The sequence below is a fragment of the Phodopus roborovskii genome, unplaced genomic scaffold, assembly GCF_943737965.1.
Source record: "Phodopus roborovskii unplaced genomic scaffold, PHOROB, whole genome shotgun sequence".
Classification (NCBI taxonomy): Eukaryota; Metazoa; Chordata; class Mammalia; order Rodentia; family Cricetidae; genus Phodopus; species Phodopus roborovskii.
Window position 1 is genome coordinate 53,742,175 of NW_026126407.1, and position 24,040 is coordinate 53,766,214.

The following is a 24,040-nucleotide window of genomic DNA, read 5'->3' on the forward strand; positions in this document are numbered from 1 at the left end:
ACAAAACAAAACAATAACACAAACAATACAACTTTCCCTAAACCAAGAAAATAACATAAATAGAAAACAAAAGAACAAATAAACATCCTCTCTCTCTCTCTCTCCCTCCCCCACCCCCATAGAATCCATTATATATTGGTCAACTACTTCTGAACATGAAACTTGTCCTGGAGTAGTTGTCACTCTGTTGGAGAACACTGATTTTCCCACTCCTAGCAGGTATAAATGACAATTCACTTGATAACCTTTACCTTGGAGGCTAGGTTTTTATTCATTGAGTCATCCACTCATTCATTTTTAATGCAACAAAATATAATAAGATTGAGCAAAAACTATGATATTGAAGTTTTAAGACTAACAGAAATAAAAGAGCCTAAGAGAAGGTAGAAGAATTAGAGACCCACTCAATCACACACTCGGGACATCCCATAAAAACACTAAATTGGAAGTCATTACATCTATCTATCTATCTATCATCTATCTATAGATGTAGATATAGATATAAATAGAGATATAGATGACCTTGTGCAGACCCATGCAGGCCATGTGTGTGCTACTTTAGTCCTTATGAGTTTATATGAGCTTTGCTCATGTTGGTTTAGAGGCCTTGTTCTCCTGGTGTCCTCCATCCCCTCTGTCTCTTATACTCTTTCTGCCTCTTCTTCCATGAGGCTCCTTGAGCACTGAGGGGAGGATTTGATGGAGATAACCATTTTAGTGCTGAATGTTCCAAGGTCTCTGCATAATGTTTGGATATGGGTATCAATATTCTCATCTGCTGGAGTAGAAAGCTTCTCTGATCATAGATGAATGAGGTACTGATCTAATGACTATAGAATGCCATTGAATCATTTTATCACTGTTTTGTCATTGTTGTTTTAAGACCACAATTATTTAAGTGGGTCCTTGGGCTAGTCTCAGGTTCTTGTTCGCCTAAGTAGTGCTGGGTATGGATTCCATTCTGTGGAGTGGGCCTTAAGTCAAACCAGTTATTGATCATTGGCATAAGCTTTTTGCCACCACTGCTCTAGAATATCTTTCAGACAGTGTTCCATATTAGATAAAAGCATCTGTGGCTACCTGAATGTTTCTTTTTCTCCTTTAGTGGCATACAGAATACCTTCCTGTACCAAATACACTAGAACATAGGGGTGGAGGCACAGACTGACATTTCCATATTCTATGAGTTGTGTAAGTGGTATAATTCAGCAATGGGGCCTTACTGTGGTTTTGTGGAGAACAAGCTATATATAGTCTTGGAAACAGGCTTGGTTGTTTAGGGGTTCCCAAGGGGGCCTTTTGGCCAGCAACTCAATTAAATATAACCCAATGCTACTACTAGAAGCTCCTTTGGTAATAAAATGTTGGGACTCTGTATCGTTCATTATTTGGTGCTTTCATTTAGATTTCCTTCAAATATGTATACATTTTAGGAAGTTTTTACTGTATTAAGTTTCAATACTACCCCTCAGATTCCCCTCAGTTTTAGCTGTCTCTCCTTGGCTTCCCTCTCACAACCTCTTCTATTCCCTCCCTTCTTGATCTTCACACTCCAAGGCCCACCTTGGTAGATTCATAATTATCTATTCCCTTCGCTAAGGAGATCTATCTGTTCCCTCTAATTCCTTACTCTATGTGGTTCTACAGATTATAGCTGGGTTTTGATTGGTTTTAACATGTTATCCACATAAAAGCAAATGCATACCATATTTGTCACTCTAGGTCCATCCATTTGCCTGAAAATTTTATGGGTTTTTTTTTTGTTGTTGTTTTGTTTTGTTTTTTAATGGCTGACTAATACCCCATTGGATAAATGTATGACATTTGTTAAATCTGTTCTTCTGTTGAGGAACATCTAGGTTGTTTCTAATTTATGGCTACTGTGAATGAGACAACAGTGAACATGGTTGAGCAAGTGTCTTTGTTGTAGGATAAAGCTTTCTTTAGGATATGCTAAAGAGTAGTACAGCTGCATCTTGAAGTAGATGGAATTCCATCTTCCTGAGGAGCCTCCACAGTGGCTATATGAATTTTCACTCTTACCTACAATGTATGAGTATTTAATCCATATCCTAACCAGTGTGGGCTGCCATTTTTTTAAACTACCTTAGCCACTCTGATAGAGACAGAAATAAGATGAATAGTTTTGATTTGTATTTCCCTGATGGCTTAGGATGTTGAACATTTCTTTAAGTGTTTCTCAAATCATTTGAGTTTCCCCAATTTGAAGGTGTATTATAAAGCTATAGTAATAAAAACAACATATTGAAGGCATGAGAATAGATATGCTTGTTGATAAATAGAATCAAATTAAAGATGCAGATATATATTCACACACCTATAGACACCTGATTTTTATAAAGATGCCATAACTAGTAGACACTGGAAAAAAGGATAGCATCTTCAAGAACTGGTACTAGTTAAACTGGATGTCAGCATGTAGCAGAATGCAAATAGACCCATACTTATCAGCCTGCACAAAACCAAAGTCCAAATGAATCTAAGACCTAAACATAAAACCAGACACACTGAACCTGATAGAAGAGAAAGTAGGGAATAGCCTTGAATACACTGGCATAGGAAACGACTTTCTGAACAGAACTTCAATAATGTAGGCACTAAAAACAACAATCAATTAATGGGAACTCATAAAATTGAGAAGCTTTTGCATGGTAAAGAACACTATTACTTGGGCAAAGGGGCAACCTATATAATGGGGAAATGTTTCTACCAACTACACATCTGCTAGAGGGCTAATATCAAAAATATATAAAGAACTCTAGAAATTAGATATAAAGGAAACAAATAACCCAATTAAAATTGGGGTACAGATTCAAACAGAATTCTCAAAAGACTTTCCATTTTTAAATTAGCCTTAAATGTTTTCAAATTAAATTGTCCATATTCTTAGCCAACAGATAATCATCTGTAAATAACACCCTTACATTCAGTAGGAGTGATGGCTTTTTAAGGGAACCCTGCTGGATGAGCCTGTAATGAAAATAATTCCAACCGAAGACACTGCTTTTTTAAGATGCACTTTTGCATAATGTTACCCCTACTAAGTAAATCTTCCTGATGGGACCCCATCTACACAACAGCATTAAGAGGGAATTTTTCCAAAGAGTCTGAGTTCAATTCCTAGCAACCACATGGTGGCTCACAACCATCTATAATGAGATCTCGTGTTCTCTTCTAGTGTACAGCATACATGCAAGCAGAACACTGTATACATAATAAAAAAATAATCTTAAAACAAAAAATGTTGTTAGATGCATTGTGAACCACAAGATTCTTTGCCAGAGAAGTTATAATATGGGCAGGGAAGGACTGGTGATCAACTTGATGCCTACCCCATTATAATATGTTGCTAGAAATGTCGCTCAATATGTCATATATTTGGAACAACCTCCTTCTACAAACCTTGAGTATCTACGTGTATTCCTAGATCCTTCTCTCTTTCTCTCATGTTAATATGAGAAGTTCTCTGGCTGAGTCACAGCTATAGCACCATCTTCTCCTGGTAGTTGCTAGTCCTTTTATTTCCCTAGGATATAAAGGCAGGATTGCTACTTGAGCATCCAACTACTTCTGCTGCTTCCTTAACATAACACATGACCCAAGATGTAACCCAGGCTGGCTTTGAACTTTCCATCCCTCTCTTTCAGCTTGTGGAGAGCTGGGGTGATGGATATGTGCCACCATACCCAGCTATACCCCCAGTTCTTTGAAAGGAAGGGTTTCCCAGCCAGCGGCCTTTTTTCAAGTGACTACTATCTTGCATCCTCCATTTGGTTATTAATCTCAATGCAGAAGAGTGGCTTTTGTCTTTTTCAAATGGGGGTCTGCTTCTGCAAAAGACTGCCAGTTGCAAAGCTCCCATCCTGTGGTGTGCCCCCAAACATCTTATTTGTCTTGATATTTCTTTCACAGAAATACATATGACAGATAAGGAGTCACTGGAGGATGTGCTTGCTTTGTGTCAGACAGATATTAAAACAATAAACTATGCTGCCCTGGGATTCCAGCACACACAAAGCCAGAGAACAAGGCTGAGATGAGATGTTTCTGAAAAGCGGTGAGGCAGTTGTGCTGGGGAAATTCCCTGGAAACATGAGGGCTGTGATAGCATTGAGAGAAAGCACTTTTTAATGCTCAAATTTGCTTAAGAGGATCAAGCGCCTACTGCAGATCCTAAGTTCAACTCCTTGACAATTCCCACCCATTCTCTAGCCCCAACAGTGGCAACAGAGAAATCCTTCAGTAGTTTGAGAAGCTTATGTGGAGAAGTTTGTCTTTTAAGTGCTACTCAGCTTTCTGAAACTACTGTGAATTTAAAAATAGGAAGGATTGGGGCAGCATTCTCCAGTCAGACCTCTGCCCGTACAGGTTCTAGAGGTGAAACTGTAGAAACAAGCTTGGCTCTTGAAGGGCAACAGCGGGCAGTGGGATGTCACAGAGTGGATGTACAATCCTTGTGAACTCAGAATTGCAAATTGAACAAATTGAGCAAATTGAGGTATGCAGCTAACCCAAGGTCCCCCTGGTCTGCAGACTTGCAGAACAGTAGCTAAGGACTAAGGATGAGAGAAGTGGTACTTGTGTATTTGAAGAACTGGAAGATAGATTGCAGGTGCTCCCTGCATGGATATTCTAATCATAGACAGAAACGCAAGTAGAGGACTCCATCCCACTCAGTGCAAGGATGCCAAAAGAGGATGAGCATGTGCCTCTTATGGAAGGAAATGGAATCTGGAAGAGTTCATATCCACCCAGGAATTTAAACATTTGCTTCTGCTAATGGAACTTTCCATAAATTGTGTTATCAGCTTCAGATAAAAGCCATCACAGGTCAGCCTAGGGCTACCAGAGAACTTGAGCACAATGGCAAGGAAATGCAGCTTTAGGTCCAAATACCCAGGCTGCATGCATGCATTATACCTATCTCCTTGAGTTTTGTTTGCATGCAATGAAGGCTTTTGATGCCTCATTTCTTTCTACGAAAAACAGGAAAAAGCTGCGAAGACAGCTCAATGGCAAATTGTTTGCCAGGTAAGCATGATGACCCGAGCTTAAGCCAGAAAGCACATATAAGAAAGCTGGGCATGATGGCACATACTGTAATCTCAGGGTTGGGGAAGGAGACAGGCAAGTTCAGAGAGATTTATGGATGCCCCATTTGGTGGTGGCATTGCCTACTTCCAAGTCAGTAAGATTCCCTGTCTCAAAAACACAAACACCTATGAAATGAACCTGAGGGGTCCCTAACCCATGCATGCTCATGCATTTTGCCCTCCCCCAACTCAACCCCCCCATACAGAAATCACTTTTAACCACACAGACTCCTGCTTTCCACTAACACATCCTGGTTCCTATCAGTGGCTTCACAAAATTCTGCCATCACTTTCCCATAACACAGAGAAAAGATCAGGGTTGTGGTGAGGTGTGATCTACTTGGGTGATAGCCCGTGGTGTGACCAGCTGTCCTTGCTATGAAAATTGTTTTATATACTTACTTGTATGTGGGCATTAAAAGAAATGGCCATGTAAGAATTCTTTCCAGAATTCTAGAGTAATAAGAGCTATCAAGTATTAGACTGGCTTCTTACAGAACCTAGTTGGGAAGATTTTCTTTGTCTACTGACTGGGCAACTGGGCAGTTTCCAAATGACCTTCCTTCAGTCTGTCTATAACAGGGCCTTGGGATTCCAGCTCCTAAATCAGGCATGGGATTAGCAGGTGCAGATGGCACCTGATTACAGGTTTGTTCCTGGTGTTAAGTGAAGACTCAGAGTCAGTTTTTGTTTTTATTGGGGCGGGTGTTTGTTCTGTTCTGTTCTAAGCTAAATGCTGATCCTGAGAGGCAGGTGGCCTCAAACCCGGATAGACAGAACAGCTCTCCTCACAGTGATGGCTAGATGTGAAATGAACAAAAGCATTTGCATCTCATACCTGTCTTGTGAGTCACTTCCTGTCCCTCTCTAAGGACCTCAAGCTTGAGAGCTCTAGCAGCCCCAGAGAACCATGGGAAATCCAGCCCAGCATAAGGCAGCTAATTTATCTCACTTGCCCTGCTTCCTACCTTGAGAGGCAATTCATCGAGTTCACTGTTCCAGCCAGCTGTTAGATAGATCATGAATGATTTAACAATTGAACCTTTACTGTATATATATGCACTCGATAAAGTCATTATTTATATAAACTATTTGGTTCCCCCCCCCCCTTGGCTTCCTGTGGGGAAGAAAAACAAAACTAAGTTGACATTGGTACTGATTTTGTCAAACTAAGAGATTATGGCAAATGGCTCCATCTAAATTAAAATAGATTCCAGCTTCTATGCTCCCTCTAACAACAGAAAGCACTTTTTCAAATGCTGGCTACAGTACTGCCAAGTTAAACACTCCAAGATGGAGATTCATTTCCATTTTGCTGAATGAAATGTTACAAAAATCTTGCCAGGGGGAGGTGTGTCAATACCTATGAGTCAGAGGGATCATGAGGCCCTCTTCCACAAAGAGTATGGGACTGCATACCCAGTAGCCCTGAAGCAGCCACTATGCACATGCTGGATTAAGCCTGCCATTTGTAGCCCAGGAGAGAAACTATCTAGGTTACACAGGAAGTGGGAGCAGTGTGGTGATTAGTGAGACCAGAGCTGCTCTCTTGCTCAGCCCCACACAGATGAGTGATTTGAAAATATTCCTGTGCATGAGTAACAAATGTGGGCTTTTGTTCTGCCTTTCAAAATTGACTGTTTTGGGTGAAGAAATCTTTCTGTTTGGGGAACACCGATCCTGTGATCCAGAACAAATCCCTGCGTGTTCATCAGGCTTGGTTTTCTGTATGGTTTTCTTGTAGCTCATGCATTTATGTACAAGCAGATTTATTTGAAACAAAGCTGTAGGTAAAAAAAAAATTATGTGACAACAGAATCAACAAATTAATTATATATAGACCAATAAATACAGCACCCCAAAGTGGTAGGTTAGTTTTATATTCATAGTTCCAACTTTTGAAATGAGCTTTTTGGTGGACATGGATGTGTGTGCACCTGTGTGTGAGTACCTGTGGAGAACAGATGTGGACCTAAGTGCCTTCCTCTATCTTTCTCCACTTGATTTTTTTTTTGAGACAGAGTCTCTCACTGAGCCTGGAACTCATTGATTTGGCTGGGGGGTAAAGGGGCAGGCCAGTGAGGTAAGCCACAGGGATCTGTCTGTCTCTACCTCTCAAGTGTCACCATATACCTTTTAATAAGGGTTCTTGGGGTTCAACTCAGGGCCTCAATGCTTGCAGGATAGTCACTTTACTAGTAAGCCATCTCCCAAGCCCTGAAATAAGCTTCTTATTCTAATCTTACAAATTCAAAAGTGATACCAGCATTGAATCACCATGAACTTATAGTAACTAGGTTTGTGTGTACGACTGAGTCCTCCACTGACATGGCTTTACTGTAACTCTTGTTGCTGCTTACATATCTCTGTATGTTGGGTAGTTTGCTTATACACCCCTGGCTTATATCCAGACATATAGATAAACCCTGGTAGAGAAGGGAAATGGGCTGCACTTGGATTTTTATCAATGTAAATCTGTGTGCTGCACCCAATTAGTGGAAGAGCCATGGAGCTTTCACAGGTGTCTTGAAATCTCAGAACATAAATATATAAGGGCAGTTATGGTATATAGTCCCTCCCCCAACATAATCCCCAACAAATAGTTTGCTGCCTTCTCCAGGAAGTTTGTCAAGGGAGTTCCCTGCAGATTCATCCAATTCGTGATGGATTGAGGCTGGCTCTATCAGATGAACTAGAAACACAGCAGAGGATACTGCAGCTTGTGCAGACAATAAGAGAGAAGCCACACTAGGCTATCTTAGAGAGAGAGAGAGAGAGAGAGAGAGAGAGAGAGAGAGAGAACAGCAGAAACTAGACAGGGGATGCCCAGGGTTTAGGTGAAAAGATAAGGCCCAGAGTCTCAACTTTGGAAACTACAGAATTGCTCTAGACTCCAAATGCCCCTAGAAAAGTGCCCTCCCCAATAGCAATACTCCATATTCATATGGTCTTTCAAAGAGCTAATGGGTTAATATGTGCATCTGGCAATTAGCAAGTGTTAATAAACGCTAGCTGCTATCATGCAGTTGAATCTCTTCCATCAGATAATGGAGTCTCACAGGCTAGAATTCTGCCAACTGTGATCACATCTTTGCTAGGATTACTCCAGTTATCTCTGCCCAGGGTTTCGACAAGTGAGATTCAGGATCTCTCAATACTAGCAGCATGAGTAAATGAGGCTTTATCCTTAGAGTGTGCCACCTGCCTAGGCAGCAACTTAAGACTTTCAGGTTCAAGGTTAGGATCAGCCACCCAGTTTTCTCTGTAACTTAGTTGCTGCAGAATTCTGATTATTTGAGAACGTAATCATAACATTCTGGTGATATCCTTGTGTCCAGTCATTTTTTTTTTTCATGTTAGATACATGGTAGTACCCAAAATATAGCTCTCAAGATAGTCCAATGAAGAGCTATAGAAGGATGTGTCCATCAAAGAGGCAGTAAGAAAAACCAATGATAGAGAGAGGAAACATAGCTGTGGTAGAGTATGCTGATATTAGCATAAAAGGACAAGATGTGAGAGATAGCCTGAGGAAATGAATCCCAGCAGCAGGTCAAAATTTGCCTCATGGAGTCTTCATTAGTCTTCATAGACTAAACAAAAGGAAAAGACTCTGCCAGAGCGGATTCAGGGGCAGCAGTCACATCAAGCAGGAGAAAACTGAGACATCTCAGTTTCTCTTCAAAGTCTAGCTGAAGTAAAGACTTGGATCAATATATTTTGCCTTGACAGTCAAGCTGGTATGGTGTCACTGTGTCCCCTCTCCCTGTCTCCTTTCAAGACCACACATCTCTCTCCAAGTTCAAATTCTTGCCTGTTCTTGCAAACACATCCTAATCAGACCTATAACACCCTTAGAAACTTCTGGCTAATTTGGATTTGACTAAAACTTTTGTACCATGACTGTTATGTAAAGAGATTCAATTATGGTACGCAGTGTTTTGTGAGTAACTACCGCCCATAAAAAGTTAATTAATCAGGGCTGTGTCAATTTCCTGGTGCCATGTCAATTTGCTGCAAGGTAATTAATCACTAATCACCCACCAGCCAGCCAGCCCAGGGACAATCCACCAGCCATTTATTGTGTCTCCCCACCCCACCACCCCCAATAAATGGCCAGCACAGCCAGCAAGAAACACATCTTGCCTTTCACAATGTTTTTATCGACACTTTCCGATGCTGTAGTAGAATGCAGCAACAAGCCTTGGCAGTTCAATGGAATATGAATATTAAAGAAAGAAACGAGTGGAGATTTATAGGGCATTGCATTTCTGTTATGTCAGTTTTGAGATTAAACCAAGTAAATGAACAGTGAAAAATTACTCTTCCATGTGGAGAATGGTGATTAGAATTGTACATTAATTAGAAATTTTTTTTTGTTTTCCCATTCAATGCATTTCTAATGAGGATGTCCTATAAGGAACCAGTTTGTCCAAAATGTAGATTTATTCACTTCTAAGCAGCAGCATTTAACATCATTTATGCTGAAGAAGAGTGGATCCCAAATTTGGTTTTCAGACACAAATACTTGTGAGTAGAAACACCCAAAATTCTACAAATTAAGGCACTGTTTGAGATCCTTTTATAAGTGACAGAAAGAATGAATCACTTTGCCCCCAGGCCCTAAAATTACTGGATTAAAAGAAGACCTTTCTATTTTAACCCAGAACTATATACACCCAGTCATATTACATTTGTTGGAACCCAGCATTTTGCTGACAATGGATTAAACTCCTCACCTTTTTAATAATAAGTAAAGTAGGGAATGGAAGGATTCAGGCATTGTGCTGGCCTGCCTCTGTCACCTGGCAGAATGCACTCAGGTAGTACTCTGGTCAGCCCAGGTCTCACAAAAGTGTAAAGGACTCCTTTAAAAGACAGACCCCTGCCCACTTATGCTCTCTTTCTGCTCTTACTGTTTCTTTCTGCTCTCTCTGCTCTCCTCTCTTTCTGCTCCTGTCGCCTTCTCTCTTCTGTCCTCTCTCTGTGTCTAATAAAAGTTCTCACTCAAGCTCTGCCTGCCTGGCATGTTTGTGTCGTCTCCCCCACCCCTCGCACCCTCACCTGACCTGATATGGAACCCACCATGGTCCCCCACGAAGGACCTTCCAGGATAAACAACATTTTGGTGCATGTGACTCATCAGGTTTTCCTGGTATTTGCTCCTGCCTGTGGTAGTCTGAGACCCTGTAACCTTCAAGTTGGTTACTTTTTCAACTAAGGATCTGGTAAGCTATCCCTCATTCTCTACCTCTGCCCCTGCTTCCTTGAGTTAGGACTTGTATCGAGACTGTGCTCTCTCAACTTTTTGGCCCATTGAAAATCCCAGTACTGGGTGACCACATATATCTCAGGCTCCAGGAGCCCTGGCCCCTGATTTGTGCTTGACAGGCCACAAAATCAGTCAGTGCCTTTAGTATCTAATCCTGCCGCAGTCTCTGGGACACTGGAGATTATAGGCTTTGGATCTTCTCTACCTCTCATGGAAGCTGGGCCCCCCATATCAAACCATGTATACATTTATTGGTACCCTACATTCTACCAGTGATACATAGTTGTGGCTGCTATTCTTTTTCACTTGTCTGTTTCCCTCCTTTTCCCTGCATGCTAAAACTTTCTTGCCTGCCACATGGCATCCTGCAGCCTTCCACAAGCCTTTCTCGGGGGAGGAACCTACCTCCACCTAAAATTGTCCTGTTCTGCTGAACATCTTATGTTCCTGTTCAAAATGTCTCATTCTCCTGTTTGTCCTATCTCTGCTGCCCTTCTACCATGTTTCTTCTCCATGCAAATGCCAGAGGCTCACAATGGCCTGGCCTGAGACAGCATCTTCTCAGGAGATGAAGGCAGCCATCCTGACCATGTGACCTAGTTGTAGGCCTGCCCACAATGGGTTACTCCTTTCCCTAGGCCTAGGCAGAGAGACAGTCTAGTCACTGAATGTAACTTAAAGAGGATGATTTAGTCATGTGTGAACCTGTGTCCCAAGCCAGAATGGTAGACTTTACTTCTGGATTAGTCTTGAAAACAGACATAAATATTTTTGGTCATTTGGAAAAAAAAAATTCCGGTATTTGGACCTCTCATGAAGATGTTTACTGCACAATGCCCAGCCTCTTAGGAGCTAGGCTGGCTGTTTATGGTGCCCCAGTGTGTTTGTTAACTAATATACCATATCATAACTTATAGTCTGACACATGAAATGTGAGTCCCTGCCACAAAGGGAATCCAATAAGACCCTGCCAAAGTCACATTTGCACCCCCAAATTCAAGCATTTGAATGTGTCCTACCATCCATTACTTGCAGAACAATTCAATTACATATTAGACTGTGCACTCCTGTTTTCATATCTTCAAAGGATGGGAAAACAAGCAGGCTTCAGGACGCAAAGGGGTAGAAGGCACAAGACAAAGAACCCACTCTGATGGCAACACCTTTACCAGGGCATCTGGCAATCTCATGCAAATTCAACCCAGCACACAAATGCAAAGAATAATTGCCCATTTAAGAGGGCTGTATATTTTTATGGCTGTGTTGCAGAATCAGCCCCCCTGTCGGGGTGTGCATCTGCTATTCTTCTGTCTCACCCAGAGCTCTAAAACTTAAATATGCAGTTTATAACCCTCAAGTATTTTCCACTGGCTTTGTGTTACTTCTCTTGGGATTTCCAGGCTGGTGAAATGATCTCATTTGTGTTTATTTTCAAAGGTAAGCACCATGTTCATAAACAAGATGGAGAGGGAGGAAGCAGTAGTTACTGTAAATACATGAAGGTGGAGCTTATTGGAGGTGTGAGCTCTGTCTTTGAGGGAGACATGGGCAGGAAACAGTAGACAATTTGGTAAATGGCTCATTTAACTGGTTGATACACCCTCATGTCTTCCATTTAAAACCATTGATTTGTCTTAATGCTTGAGAGTTACGGAGTACCTCTTGTTCCTTCCATGCTTCTATTCCATTGAGTTTCCATGATATAGGAAGATTCCTTATTCTTAAGGGTGAGGTGACACTCCCCTCACCTCCCGCATACCTACACTGACATTCATCTCTCTCACTGAAGGGCTTTGGCAGGGGCTGTGTGGAATCAGGAATGTCGATGTGTCAGAACCTAGGGAATTTTTGATCCTGCCCTGTGTTTCTCTGGTGTTCCATCATAGCTTATGAACTAAATCCAGTTTTGTTCTGTTGACACCTGAGTTCCCAAACTTTTATTCGTACTACACAGGCTCAAGAGGGGATGTATGAGTTTTCCCTTTATCATCTTCTCTACCCAGAAATAAATCCAGAATTGAATCCTGAATCCATAAAACAATTTGAAAATCACCAGTGTCACTTAATGGTGGTTTTATTTAGGTGTTTAATAACCTCAAGTTATCTATCAAGGGTGGGAGTTCCAATTCAGGAGTATGACTCTAAATATTGTAAGTTGGCATATTTTTGTTTTTCTAAAATTATTATTTGTTATTTGTTTTTTTATTTTGTTTCTTGGAGACAGGATCTCAGTATGTAGCTCAGGCTGGCCCCAATGTTTGTTACTCTCCTGCCTCAATATTGTAAGTAAGTGCTGGGATTATAGGTACAAACCATTAGACACAGATTATATAGAAAAATTAGCCAATGTGACATTTATGTACTTCATTTTAATGCCAGATCACTGATTACAGAAATGGACAGGGTTTGTGGCTTTTTTTTTCAGCACTATATTGCACTTATTAAACATTTATTATCTTCTTCATGGATGCAAACTCTCAAACCAAAATGTACATAGAAGATAAAATACTTTAACTCAACAAGATAAATGTTGTATCATGAAGGAAAATGAATCATTAAAAGGTATTTCCCCCTATATTTAAAGAATAAATTCATTGGTTTGTGTTTAATCTGTGCCTGTGTTGTCTGCCCAAGTAATTGCTTCAAATACAAATTTGACCACATGTTAGCATTTTGAAACCCACACCCAGTATACAAGTTAGAAAATTTCTACTTTTCCCATCCTATCAGTATAAAAGAAGTCTGATGAAAAGTTGTGTTCTTTGCCCTTGAAAGTGACCATGTGTCTTTGTGACACATGACACCTATGCTGTCATCTGCGGCCATGAGAAATGAACACTTAGAGAAGGGAAGAAACACAGGAAATGACTCCAAAAGTCTTAGCATATGGAAATGGGTAGGCGTCAGCTTGCTTGCTTCACAGAATTGCTGTGCTCAGGCAGAGCTGTGGCTGGACAGGAAAGACATTGTTTATGGGCTGTCTGGATGGAGTGACATAAGTAGCTTATGGTAGGCACTGCCTGTCTGAAAGAGTTTACACAGAACAAGCAATATTTTGTGTGTAGGGTCAGTAGGAGGGTGTGTGCATACCTGTGGGTAAACTCAGGTTCTGATCCTCCTGAAGTGCCAGCCACCTCATTGTTTCCAGGAAGGGTCACACGTGGTCTGGAAGTTAGGTACCAAAGAATGGCCAAGGTTGGGGTTGAATTATGTTAAGTGCTCCTCCAAACCAAATAGCAGGGCAGATGGAGAACCTTGCCCTGCTGGTCATGGTTAGGCTGGCTAGCCGGCAAGTACCAGGCACCCACTGTTCCCAAATTTACAGTGCTGAGACTGTACTACCATGCCTGTTTTTATTTGTTTCTAAATATGAATTCTTAGGCTCAAAATCTCACATCCCTATGCTTTGAAATCAAGCACTTTCCTGACTGAGTCCCAAACCATTTTTGAACAATGCCAACTATACCAAAATCAAAGTGGCTAAAACTGAGGATTTTGATATATCTATATGCTACATTTGTTCAAGCATTCTCTCCTATTGGAAACTCGTGGATTCTGTATCTAGTAGCATCTCTGGATCAGTTCAGCATCTCTCAGACCACAGTAGAGATGATCTTCCAAGAGCTCAGGACAATCTCTATCACTTGTGCTTTTTATTTTGCAGTCTGGGCAGCAATGGAAAGTGGATAGTGAAAAAGAGGGGTCATACAGTTAGGTACCAAAGGACAACCAAGGTTGGGATTGAGTGCAGTTAGGTGCTAGTCAAAACCAAAGAGCAGGGCAGATAGAGAACTCTGCCCCAATGGTGCTTGCTTTATAACACCAAGCAAGAGTGCCTCTTCTCTCTTCATACTATCCAAGCTACTTGATTTTAGCATAGAAGGCCCAGAGTATCTGTCTTCAGAAGGATATTTTATGAGTGAGTGGGTATGCAAAGTTAAAATGAAAATGAAGAAAAGAAAGAATGAAAGGAGAAGATGGGTGTAAAGATGGAAGGGAATAATGAGGAGAACAGGAAGAAAGGGGAAATAGAGGGAGGCAGAAGGAATGAAGGAGGGGAAAAGGGAGGAAAGGGAGAAGGGGGTAGAAGCAAGATCCTCTAGCCTTATCTCAGTATCTGCAGCCACTTATCCTGCCCAAGAAAGCCAGACGGTCTCAGAATAGAGACCTGGCTCTCCAGACCGAGCAGCACTTACTCTCTTCACTACAGCGTCAAGCTTCTGCTTCACATGGCATCTCATCCCCACAACCAAATCCTCCAACCAGGCTCATCACCAGACAGAGAGAGGGAGGGAGAGAGAGAGAGAGAGAGAGAGAGAGAGAGAGAGAGAGAGAGAACTGGTCCCTCTCCTGTGGGTCCAGAGAGGAGAGATAACAAATGGGTCAGCATAATTACCAAGTACCCTCACACAGCAAGCCAGCTGCTTAACCAGACTGTACACTTCTCAATTTCCTTATTTTGAAATTGCAAAATGTTCTGTGAAGATTTTTATTTGAATCATGTTGGGATAGAATCAGGATGGAAGCATTCCCAAGCATCTCCCCAGTCCTGAAACAAGTATCTCTAGTACTGCATAGCCCTAGGCTTGAATGACCTCAGAACTTCTTGCTTCCTCCAATTCTGCCATATAAGATAACCCAGGAAACTTGGGTGCTGGAGATTGATTGGCATGACAGTTCAATAAACCCATACAATTTGTTTTTCAATCATAACCACAAAAATAGTCCAACATAAACTTCAGGCAGAAATCGGTGGATAAAATCAATCTGGCTTTGTTCTATGATCTTAGCATTTTACTCATGCTGCAGAGGAAAGTATGATAAAAGCCCCTGTTCAGACTTCAAGAATCTGTACTAAATTCCAAACAACCACTGACAGTTGATCTTCACTTAAAGGGAATAATCCCTGCTAAGAATGCATAGAGTACTGCAAACAGTGCTAGCTGGTTCATCTAACACATAGGTACAAACTCACTCTGTGCCCAGATGTTTTGCTCTAGATCTCCAGGGTCACTATGTGAGAGCAAGTACTTCCTGAGTGCTCTTGCACACTTTCCTAATTTACTTTCTCATTTTTTGTGCTCCTCCCACAATTCCCACCCAAGTTCACACCAAAGTGGTTATGAGAAAGATTCTTGGACAGGATAAGATACATGGGACAGGAGTCTTCTGCTCCTAAAGGTGATGGTGGAGAGGGGCAGTGTGGATGCAAGGTAGAGAATATTTTTAGCATGCTATAAATGAGAATGCTCTCACTTTGTCAGAAGTCCTGTAGCAGCCTGGAAGAGAGGAATCTGGGTGTGTGGGGGTGTTAGAGACTTCCTGTTATGCTTCTCATTTCTGCTTTCTAGATCCTTTCTGTAGCTTTTACAAACAGTGTCTTTTCACATACATTTTTCAGGAATCCAGTTTCTGTATGAGGTAAGGTGTAGGGTACAGTGTCCTTGAAGTGAAATAAAAACTCAGCATAGGCAGAACACTGTGATGTTCAGCAGGGGGCTGGACATCTAGAGCCAGAATCTTTTACTGATGGCTGCTTAGACCTTCCTGAAGAGTTCATATCTGAATGCATGGCTGGAAGGGTCCCCCAAGAGAACATTGATGACTTGAAGAGTTGCCAGGCATAGCTTCTCTCCTAACTCCTGTCTCCCTAGATGAGGAGCCCTTCTTCCCAAAGAGGTTGTTATCAGATTTCCCTGTCTACAGGCACAGACATATATGCACTGATACTTAGGGGCTTGTGAGATGCTGATAAGCCATCAAGGACATAAACAGTTTTCACACTCATGGAACACATCTGCAAGAATTAAAAGTTCTAGGGATGAGTACTTGCCAAGCAAGAATGTCCAAATCCCTGTATTCCGTCCCCAACAATTTCCCTGAAAAAATTAAATTTGTGACAAGCCACATATGGATATAAAAGGGATACAGAATATAAAGATAGGTAGGGGAAATTATGAACAAAAATAATGAACTCTTAATTCTGTTCAGTTCAGCTTCAAAGATAACTGCCATCATACAAAGATATATGTGGGTGTAGATACACAGATATGTGAATATTTGCATGCACACAAACAGGATACACATATAATACACACATGCTATATGCATATGCATTTTTACATATGCATAGGATATATTCAAAATCATGTCTATACAAACATGTATAGACTGTGAGGTTTCCCAAACATGTACCCAGATATATGCACACACATACTCACATGAGTGCATATATGTGCAAAGACAATGGTTGAGGCACTGACATTAAGTTTTAAATTTCCTTTTCTATAATTTAGGTTTATGTGGGGGCTTTTCCTCTGTTCTAGGGAATTCTCTGTAAATGTCTGTCACTTCTTGTGTCCTATAGTCAGAACCTACTGTCGTGCCTACGCCATGCTCACCGTGTTTGTTTCTGGCCTTGCAGCACTGCTTTCTGACCTGCATCTACCTCATGGCATCCTACTCTCTCATCTCTCCCATAGTGCCTGGCTTCCCATATCCAGCAGCCACTGCTGCAGCTGCATACCGAGGGGCCCACCTGCGAGGCCGTGGTCGCACCGTGTACAACACCTTCAGGGCTGCAGCGCCCCCGCCCCCAATCCCAGCCTATGGCGGGTAAGTACTGCACCCTCCGAGGAGGGGAGGCCTCTGGGCATCTGCTAACCCTCCCCAGAGGCACGGAGTGTTTGCGAGCGCATGATGGTCTTGACCACCCCACCAGAACCTCCCCAGCATGCAGCCTAACTCGAGCGCCTGCTGCAAAGCACCTTGCAAAGAGTATTGAAAAATGAGTGTAATTTGTCTGGTCATGGTTGGTGCCTTTAAGCATTCTACATGTCACATGTTGTTATGTAAATTCTCTTTGAGACTGAATGCTGGAGAACAGAGAAATGGTTACAGCCAAAGATGCATTTCTGAGGACTGCAAGCATCTGGTTATTAAGGAGGTTGGACTACATTTACCCATGAATTCAAAGGGACGTGCAGTTTCCCTCCCCATGGACATTTTGCACTCCCAAGTGTATGAACTTTTGCCTGAAAAAATTAGATGTTAAGGCAAACACAACATTCCAGACAGGAATAAAATTACAGTTAATTTGCCTTTTACTTGCATTTTCCAAAATGGCCCAGCCTGTCCTTTCTCCTCCATGGGGAAAGTGAAAATGGATTTGTTTTCTACTGTTAACAGAGGCTACCGGTGACTGGATGTTGTTACTGACAACTAAAGATCTAGGGATGATTGGGAAGAAAGAAGGAAGGGGGGGATGGAGGAAGGGAAAGAAAGATTTATTAACATAAAGGAGAGAACCCTAAAATGGCACTTCCTCAGCTCTTTCATTAGGGTTCTTGGAAGGGCATTCTGCCACCTTTGGGTGTGAAGAGAGAGAGGTACTACTAAGGCAATAGCCCTATCTAGGACAAGATCTGGGATACTTTTGGTTGGTACAACAGGGTAGGCATGGATGATGGTATCTAGTGGATGGATTCCAGATAAGTTGCTTAAACATCCTGTGGTCCTTAGGCTACCCCCCCCCCCACTCAGGACAAAACATTGCTGGCTCCAAGTGTAAAATGGGCTCTACTTAACTCTCCAGTTGCATAGAAGATTAGGCTACACTAAGGAGGGTCTGGTGTTAGCTTTTCCAGGCCAGGGACTAACTTTCTCATCTATAGAAAGACGATGTCTATGCTCATAGTCATATGAGAAGGGTTAAATGCATTTTCTTAAAAGCTTTGTTACATATAAATCTTTTAGGAAATCTGAATTACCCCAGCTCACTTGCTATACTGATGACAAAGGGAAATACTCTTGTCATTATTTATTCATATATCACCCACTCTAAAAGAGCCCAGCTGAAGTGTGTGAAAGCAAAGACTAAGAAGCAGACTGGAGAATATGCAGGAATGAGGCTAGGTGAAATCATTGAAACAGGAGAATAAAGGCAAAAAAAAGAAACAAGATTACTGACATCTGGTTTCTTGTCTAATTCATTGGAGTTGTTAGTACAAGGTTTCTTAATGGGTCAAAATGACAAGAGAGGTTGTAGATGATAGAAAATAAGAGCCAACTGGCTTTAAGGTCTCCCCCTCATATCCCCAGTGTATCCATATGTCATATAAAGGGCCTTTGGCTCTGTAATCTGTGTACCACCCACCCAGTAAGAGCCCATTTGATACATGGGTTCAGGAAGGTATTGGGGATGCTGTAGAGACAGCTAAGCAATCATCTGGGTTCACATTATTGCTAAAGGAAGATTCATTAGCCTTGAGTATAGAATAGCACATTTAAGCTAGTTTAGTCTGTCTGAAAGTCATCATCTTAGTACATGATAATTGCAGCTTCTCTGTATACACCCCAGTCAGTATTTCACTAACTTTTTGAACAGAAAAAAAAATAAGTAAAATTATATGGCCTATCCTCCCATGAACAATTTGTAAAAACCTCAACATAACACACCTGCTATAAAATTGAAATTTACTAACTTATAATGAATGTGCTCTTTGCCGGGAATAACCATGCATAACTAATTAATGCCATGTTCGCCAGGGAGAAACAGGCACTTCCAAATGGTACACAACATGTTTGTGACTCTTTTGGAAGGAATAAAAATGTAATGTTTCAGGAGTCCTCCTAATTATCCTGGCTTTGATGGTGGCTTATGCCCTTCTGCTTCCTTGAACATGCCATTGGTCTATATGGAACACACAACAGAACACAAATGATGGCATGTGGCAAGGGAAGGATATTGAGTTGAACTACATTTGGGGAAAGATCTTACAGCTGAAATTTTCAAATTAGAAGTTAAAAATAGAATTCCCAATGACAGAAGCTGGAGAAATAGCTCACTGACTTGGAGCAATTGCTTTACCAACATGAAGACCTGTGTTTGAATCTAACACCATGTTTTTTTAAAAAAAATCTAGGCATGTCTAGACAGGCCAGTAATCCCAGCACTGGGAGGCTAGTGATGGGCAGATCCTGGGAGCTCACTGGCCAGCATAACTAGCATAAAAGAACAAGCTTCCGGTGAGGCCGTTTCCAGATAGTAAAATGATAGAAAATGCTATTAGTCCTGCATTTTCCTCTACATATCACACACACAAACACACATATTAATTAATTATAAAGGATTCTCAACATAGGGCAAAAGACTGGTGTCAAGAATCTGCAAGACACACAGTACTGATGAAAAATGGAGATTTGGTTAGGTGCCTATTTCCCTTTTCTCCTCTGGATTCATTGACTTAGAAGGAAGACAGTCCATCTTTTGAAAAAAACAAAGTGGTACCCAGAGCATAGATTTCCCAGAGAATAGAGGTGCAGGCACCTCCTGAGTTGAGGAGAAGAAATGAATAATGATGCTGCAGAGCCAAGCTTCCAGGGCTGGCATACCATGTAGGAGGTGGTCTGGAAACTATGGATTCCCAGAACTGCTGTCTCAAAAGTCCTTTGGAGGCAAGTCTTTAGGCTTGACTGTCATCTTTACTTCAGCATGATACAGCCACATTTTGTGTCCTATTGTATGCTACCACATAGGACCTGAACCTAACATACAAGCTAATGATGTGACAGATGATAAGGCAGAGGGCAATTTTCCAAGGGAGGGACCTTAACCTAGCACAAGTGCTTAGACAAGGCTTCCCAGAAGAGAAAACACAGGTGACAAGATTATGTCCATTTGTTTCCAAACTGCCATATTAAGATCCTGTCCTGTGAGTACCTACACACCCAGGCATGATATTGCCTCAAAAAGCACATTTTTTCTTATTTCCTTATTGTCACCAAATGAAGATGTATCTATCTGCAATCTACTTTTCACACAATATCCAGTGAGCCTATATTACCAAAATTTCCAGCCCCAAATGTGTTATTTATTCTAGGTTCATGTGGGGCTTCCATATTTTTTTTCTCTCTGATAGAAAACACACACATACACTCATGCACATGCATTCACACTCTCACACTCACACATGTGATACATAACAGAAACTTTGTAACTCCCTTTGTGGAGCCCAGGATAGACCCTGGAGGTATCCAACATTGATAGAAGCATTTGAAAAAATTCAAGGCATTCTTATCTGGATCCATTTTCTGCCCTCCCAGCAGTTAAAGTGCATAGATTATGAAGAGGCCTTATTCTATTTTATTGTGGCATACCTAAATAGAACTATCTAGAAATATCAATATGTGATTATCACTCCTGGAGCAATACTTCTGCCCATGGAAAATAGAGGGTCAAAGGACTAAGCAGACAACCCTAAACACAGCCAGCAACTCACTATCAGCTGCCAATAGTAAATGAATCAGACTCCAGAGAATAAATACAGGATTTTACCACCCTAGAAAGCTACAAGAAAATACAGTGTACTTGATAGAAGAGTGAAGTATGCACTAGCTGCACAGGGTTGACGAAGGATGAAATAGGAAGAACCCTACAAAGTTACAGCCCAGTAAGACCAATCCTAGCACACATTTACTGGACTGCATCTAATCTTGTTGAGGCTGATATAACTATTGACATTTTTGTAAGTTGCTCATGATCCCCTCCCTCGGTGCTCCCCTTTCCTTGAGGTGGTACAGAAGTTAATCTTACATCTCTTCCTTCTTGTATATTTTACCTCTTTACTACAGAGCCCCTGCAGTTCACAAATCTCATATTACCCACAAAGCACAGACATAGCCTTAGGAAGAAACACACCAAAAGTTTGTGGATCCCATAGTCTAAGCATAGTGCCTCAGAGTCCAATAGATAAGGATGTTCCTATTTCTCCTTGTCTTTACTGACATTTTGGTGAAGAAACCACAATGTCCAATGGGTCATATTCATGAGAAATTATCCATTACAGAGTTGCCATTTAAAGGAGCTTTGTAGGCCGGCAATATTGGTAGAATTGAATACATACTCACTAGACTGAGCCCAGCATACCATATAGGATACAAGAGCTAATCCCATTCCCTGAGCACCAGCATAGGCTGTGTTTCACCACATACTAAGTAATTATTAAGTATATACTTATCAAGTATGTATATTATATGTATGTATATGTATATTGTATATTGTATGGTGACACAATATGCTGGCCTTAGGAAGTATGCTAAGAGATGTACGCCTAAACATCTAGCATGGGCTATGGAGCTTTAGTCTTTGTCCTGTGGTGTCTGTAACATGTACTTCCTTAATGATACAACAAAATATCAGACAAAAACAACTTAAGATAGGAAGGTATGCTTTATCATGGCTCACAGTGGATATGGTGGACCACAGAAAAGAAGGCAGACAGCAGGAGCTTGAAGCTGCTGCTCACACTGCATCCTTGGTCAGGAAGCAGAGAGAATGAATGTTGCTAGTGTTCTCATGGCTTTTTCCCCTTTCTGTTCATTCTGAGACCCCACAACCATCACTGCCAACAGTCAAGGTAGTCCCTCCCACTAAACTTCAGTCTAGAAACTTCCACACAGACATGCCCAGATACTTGTATCAAGGTGATTCTAGATCCTGTCAAGTTGATAATCTATCACTCATCTATGAACCACTGCAGTCCTTTATTACTCTGATATTCTGTGCATCCTCAAGTAATTTATTAGGACACTTGTGCACACAACTTTAAGAGTTACTGGAAAAAATTTAGGGCAATTCTTTATCATCACAATAAAGATCAGACAGCACCCCAGAGGCAAGCATCTTAAAGTTGCCTGATACAAGAATACACCCAAGACCCACAGCCATAGGTTCATGCACAACAAGTCCCCTCAAAAGTAACCATGAAAATGGGGGCACAGAAGCTCAGTACCTATCCTCAGACATCAACAAGTCCCCAGAGCCTGCCACCTCACACAATAGTCACCCTACTCCTGTGCCCAAGAAAGGTGTGGCCCACTCCACATATTTGCACTGGCTCCAGTGAGGGCATGACTTGCGCAGATTCTTTTGGTAATCTTCTTAAAAATATGTACTTTCCCTGGGAAATGTACATATACAAATACATACACAATTATGTACAAATACCAGTGTGTGCATGGAACTACCTGATAACAATTCTAAACAGTTATAATTGAACATATTCAAAAACATAATTTATTTTCCAGGTGAAGGGTCAGTAGAGAAGAGAGGTTTTAAATGCCTTTCTTACAAAAATACATTTGTGGTTGGTATATATTCTGTTACAGAAACAGATTGCTTAGTTTGGGGTATTCTTTGCCTTTGTTCCTTCTTTGTCCTTTTCCCTCATTTTTTTCATTTCTTCTGTTTTTTTTTTTTTAAGTAAACTAATTTGCTATAATGCAATGATTCCCTGCTTGCCTCTATCCAAATATTTAACTACCACTATTACTTTCTTAAGAAAATGAGATGTGAATTTGCATCATGCTCTTGCAAAAGCATATTGCAGTTCTGGGGTGATTGACAAGCAACACAATTACATTTGCATGGCTAGACAGACCACTTCTGCATTAAAATAGGACAACATCTGTTCAGTGCATGGCAGCAACTCCCTTCTGCAGTATGGGACCTGCTGTGTATCTATAGCTGCATCCTCCACATGGACCCCCATCTTCTTTTCCTACATATATATGTGGTATTTTAAGTGCCCTGGTTTGCTGAGGAATTACAAAAGCACTGGAAGCCATTCCTGGAATGTACCATACAACTCTGTAAAGGCTCTCCCACACTCAGCCACTCCTCAGGATCAGCACCTTGGGGGCTGGAATGTCACTCAGTTTTCAAAACCCTTGCCTAACATGTGTAAAGTCCTGGACTTGATCCTTAGCATTGCAAAACCTGACATAGTGGTTCACATCTGTTTTCCAAGCACCTGGGAAACTGACGTAGGAAGATTAGAAGTTCAAGGTTGTGTTTGATTATATGGTGAGTTAAGGCTGGCTTGGGCTACAGGAGACTCTGGGAGGTAGGGTGAGGGAGAATAGGATCTCAAAAGAGTCTTAGCTTCAGTTTTGTCATACATGTTATTAAAAATAACACCTAGAATATGTCACTTAGCAACACAGTAATTCCCTTCCTTCTTGAACTACATAGAGCAGCTTTGCCCATTACTTGAAAGAAAAATCTTTTACCACCCATCCTATCCAGATCTATTGAAAACAAGTGCCCAGCCGTCTGTATTTCAGTTAGTCCCTGAGGTAAGTCTCAGGCACACTGAAGTTCAACTACCATTGCCTGTCATGACATTAAGAGTTTGACTATGGAACAGAAGACCTTGGCTAGAATATGTATTAGTTAAGTGAATTTATCCATGGTGGGGAGACAAGGAGGATGAGAAGCACAGGATACTTTGACAGAGCCCATCCCAGAGCAGTCAACCTACACATATGAGTCATCACAGTAATTATGTTTGTGCTGCAACTAATAATTTAGGGGCAGTAGCACTTTTGTAACACTGGCAGCCCATTCCTATTGGTTTATTTTACTCTGCCATTGAAATGAGAATGGCTACATCAGCTCTTGGCTTCCCAGGGTTATTAACATCATAAAGGTATATCCTCACTCTCTCCCTTGGGCCTCCAAAATATACTTGGCACAAGTGGGCAATCCCTTCTCATTATGGTTGGTAAGAGCTAAAATTCTTGACTTCTTTGCTCAGAAGCCACTGCCTTCCAACGGGCTTCAGGGTCCCAAAGCTATTAAGTGTGCCCTTCC

At 41.3% G+C, this 24,040-nt stretch overlaps 1 protein-coding gene across 21 annotated transcripts in view; it reads left to right on the forward strand.

Moving 5' to 3' along the window:
- Positions 1-24,040, forward strand: part of Rbfox1 (RNA binding fox-1 homolog 1) — a 1,049,790-nt gene that overhangs the window by 976,553 nt on the left and 49,197 nt on the right. For all 21 annotated transcript variants that reach the window (XM_051181369.1, XM_051181375.1, XM_051181367.1 and 18 more), the window contains one exon: positions 16,869-17,001. In XM_051181369.1, coding sequence (XP_051037326.1) covers positions 16,869-17,001 — 133 coding nt within the window. The remainder of the gene's footprint in view (positions 1-16,868; positions 17,002-24,040) is intronic.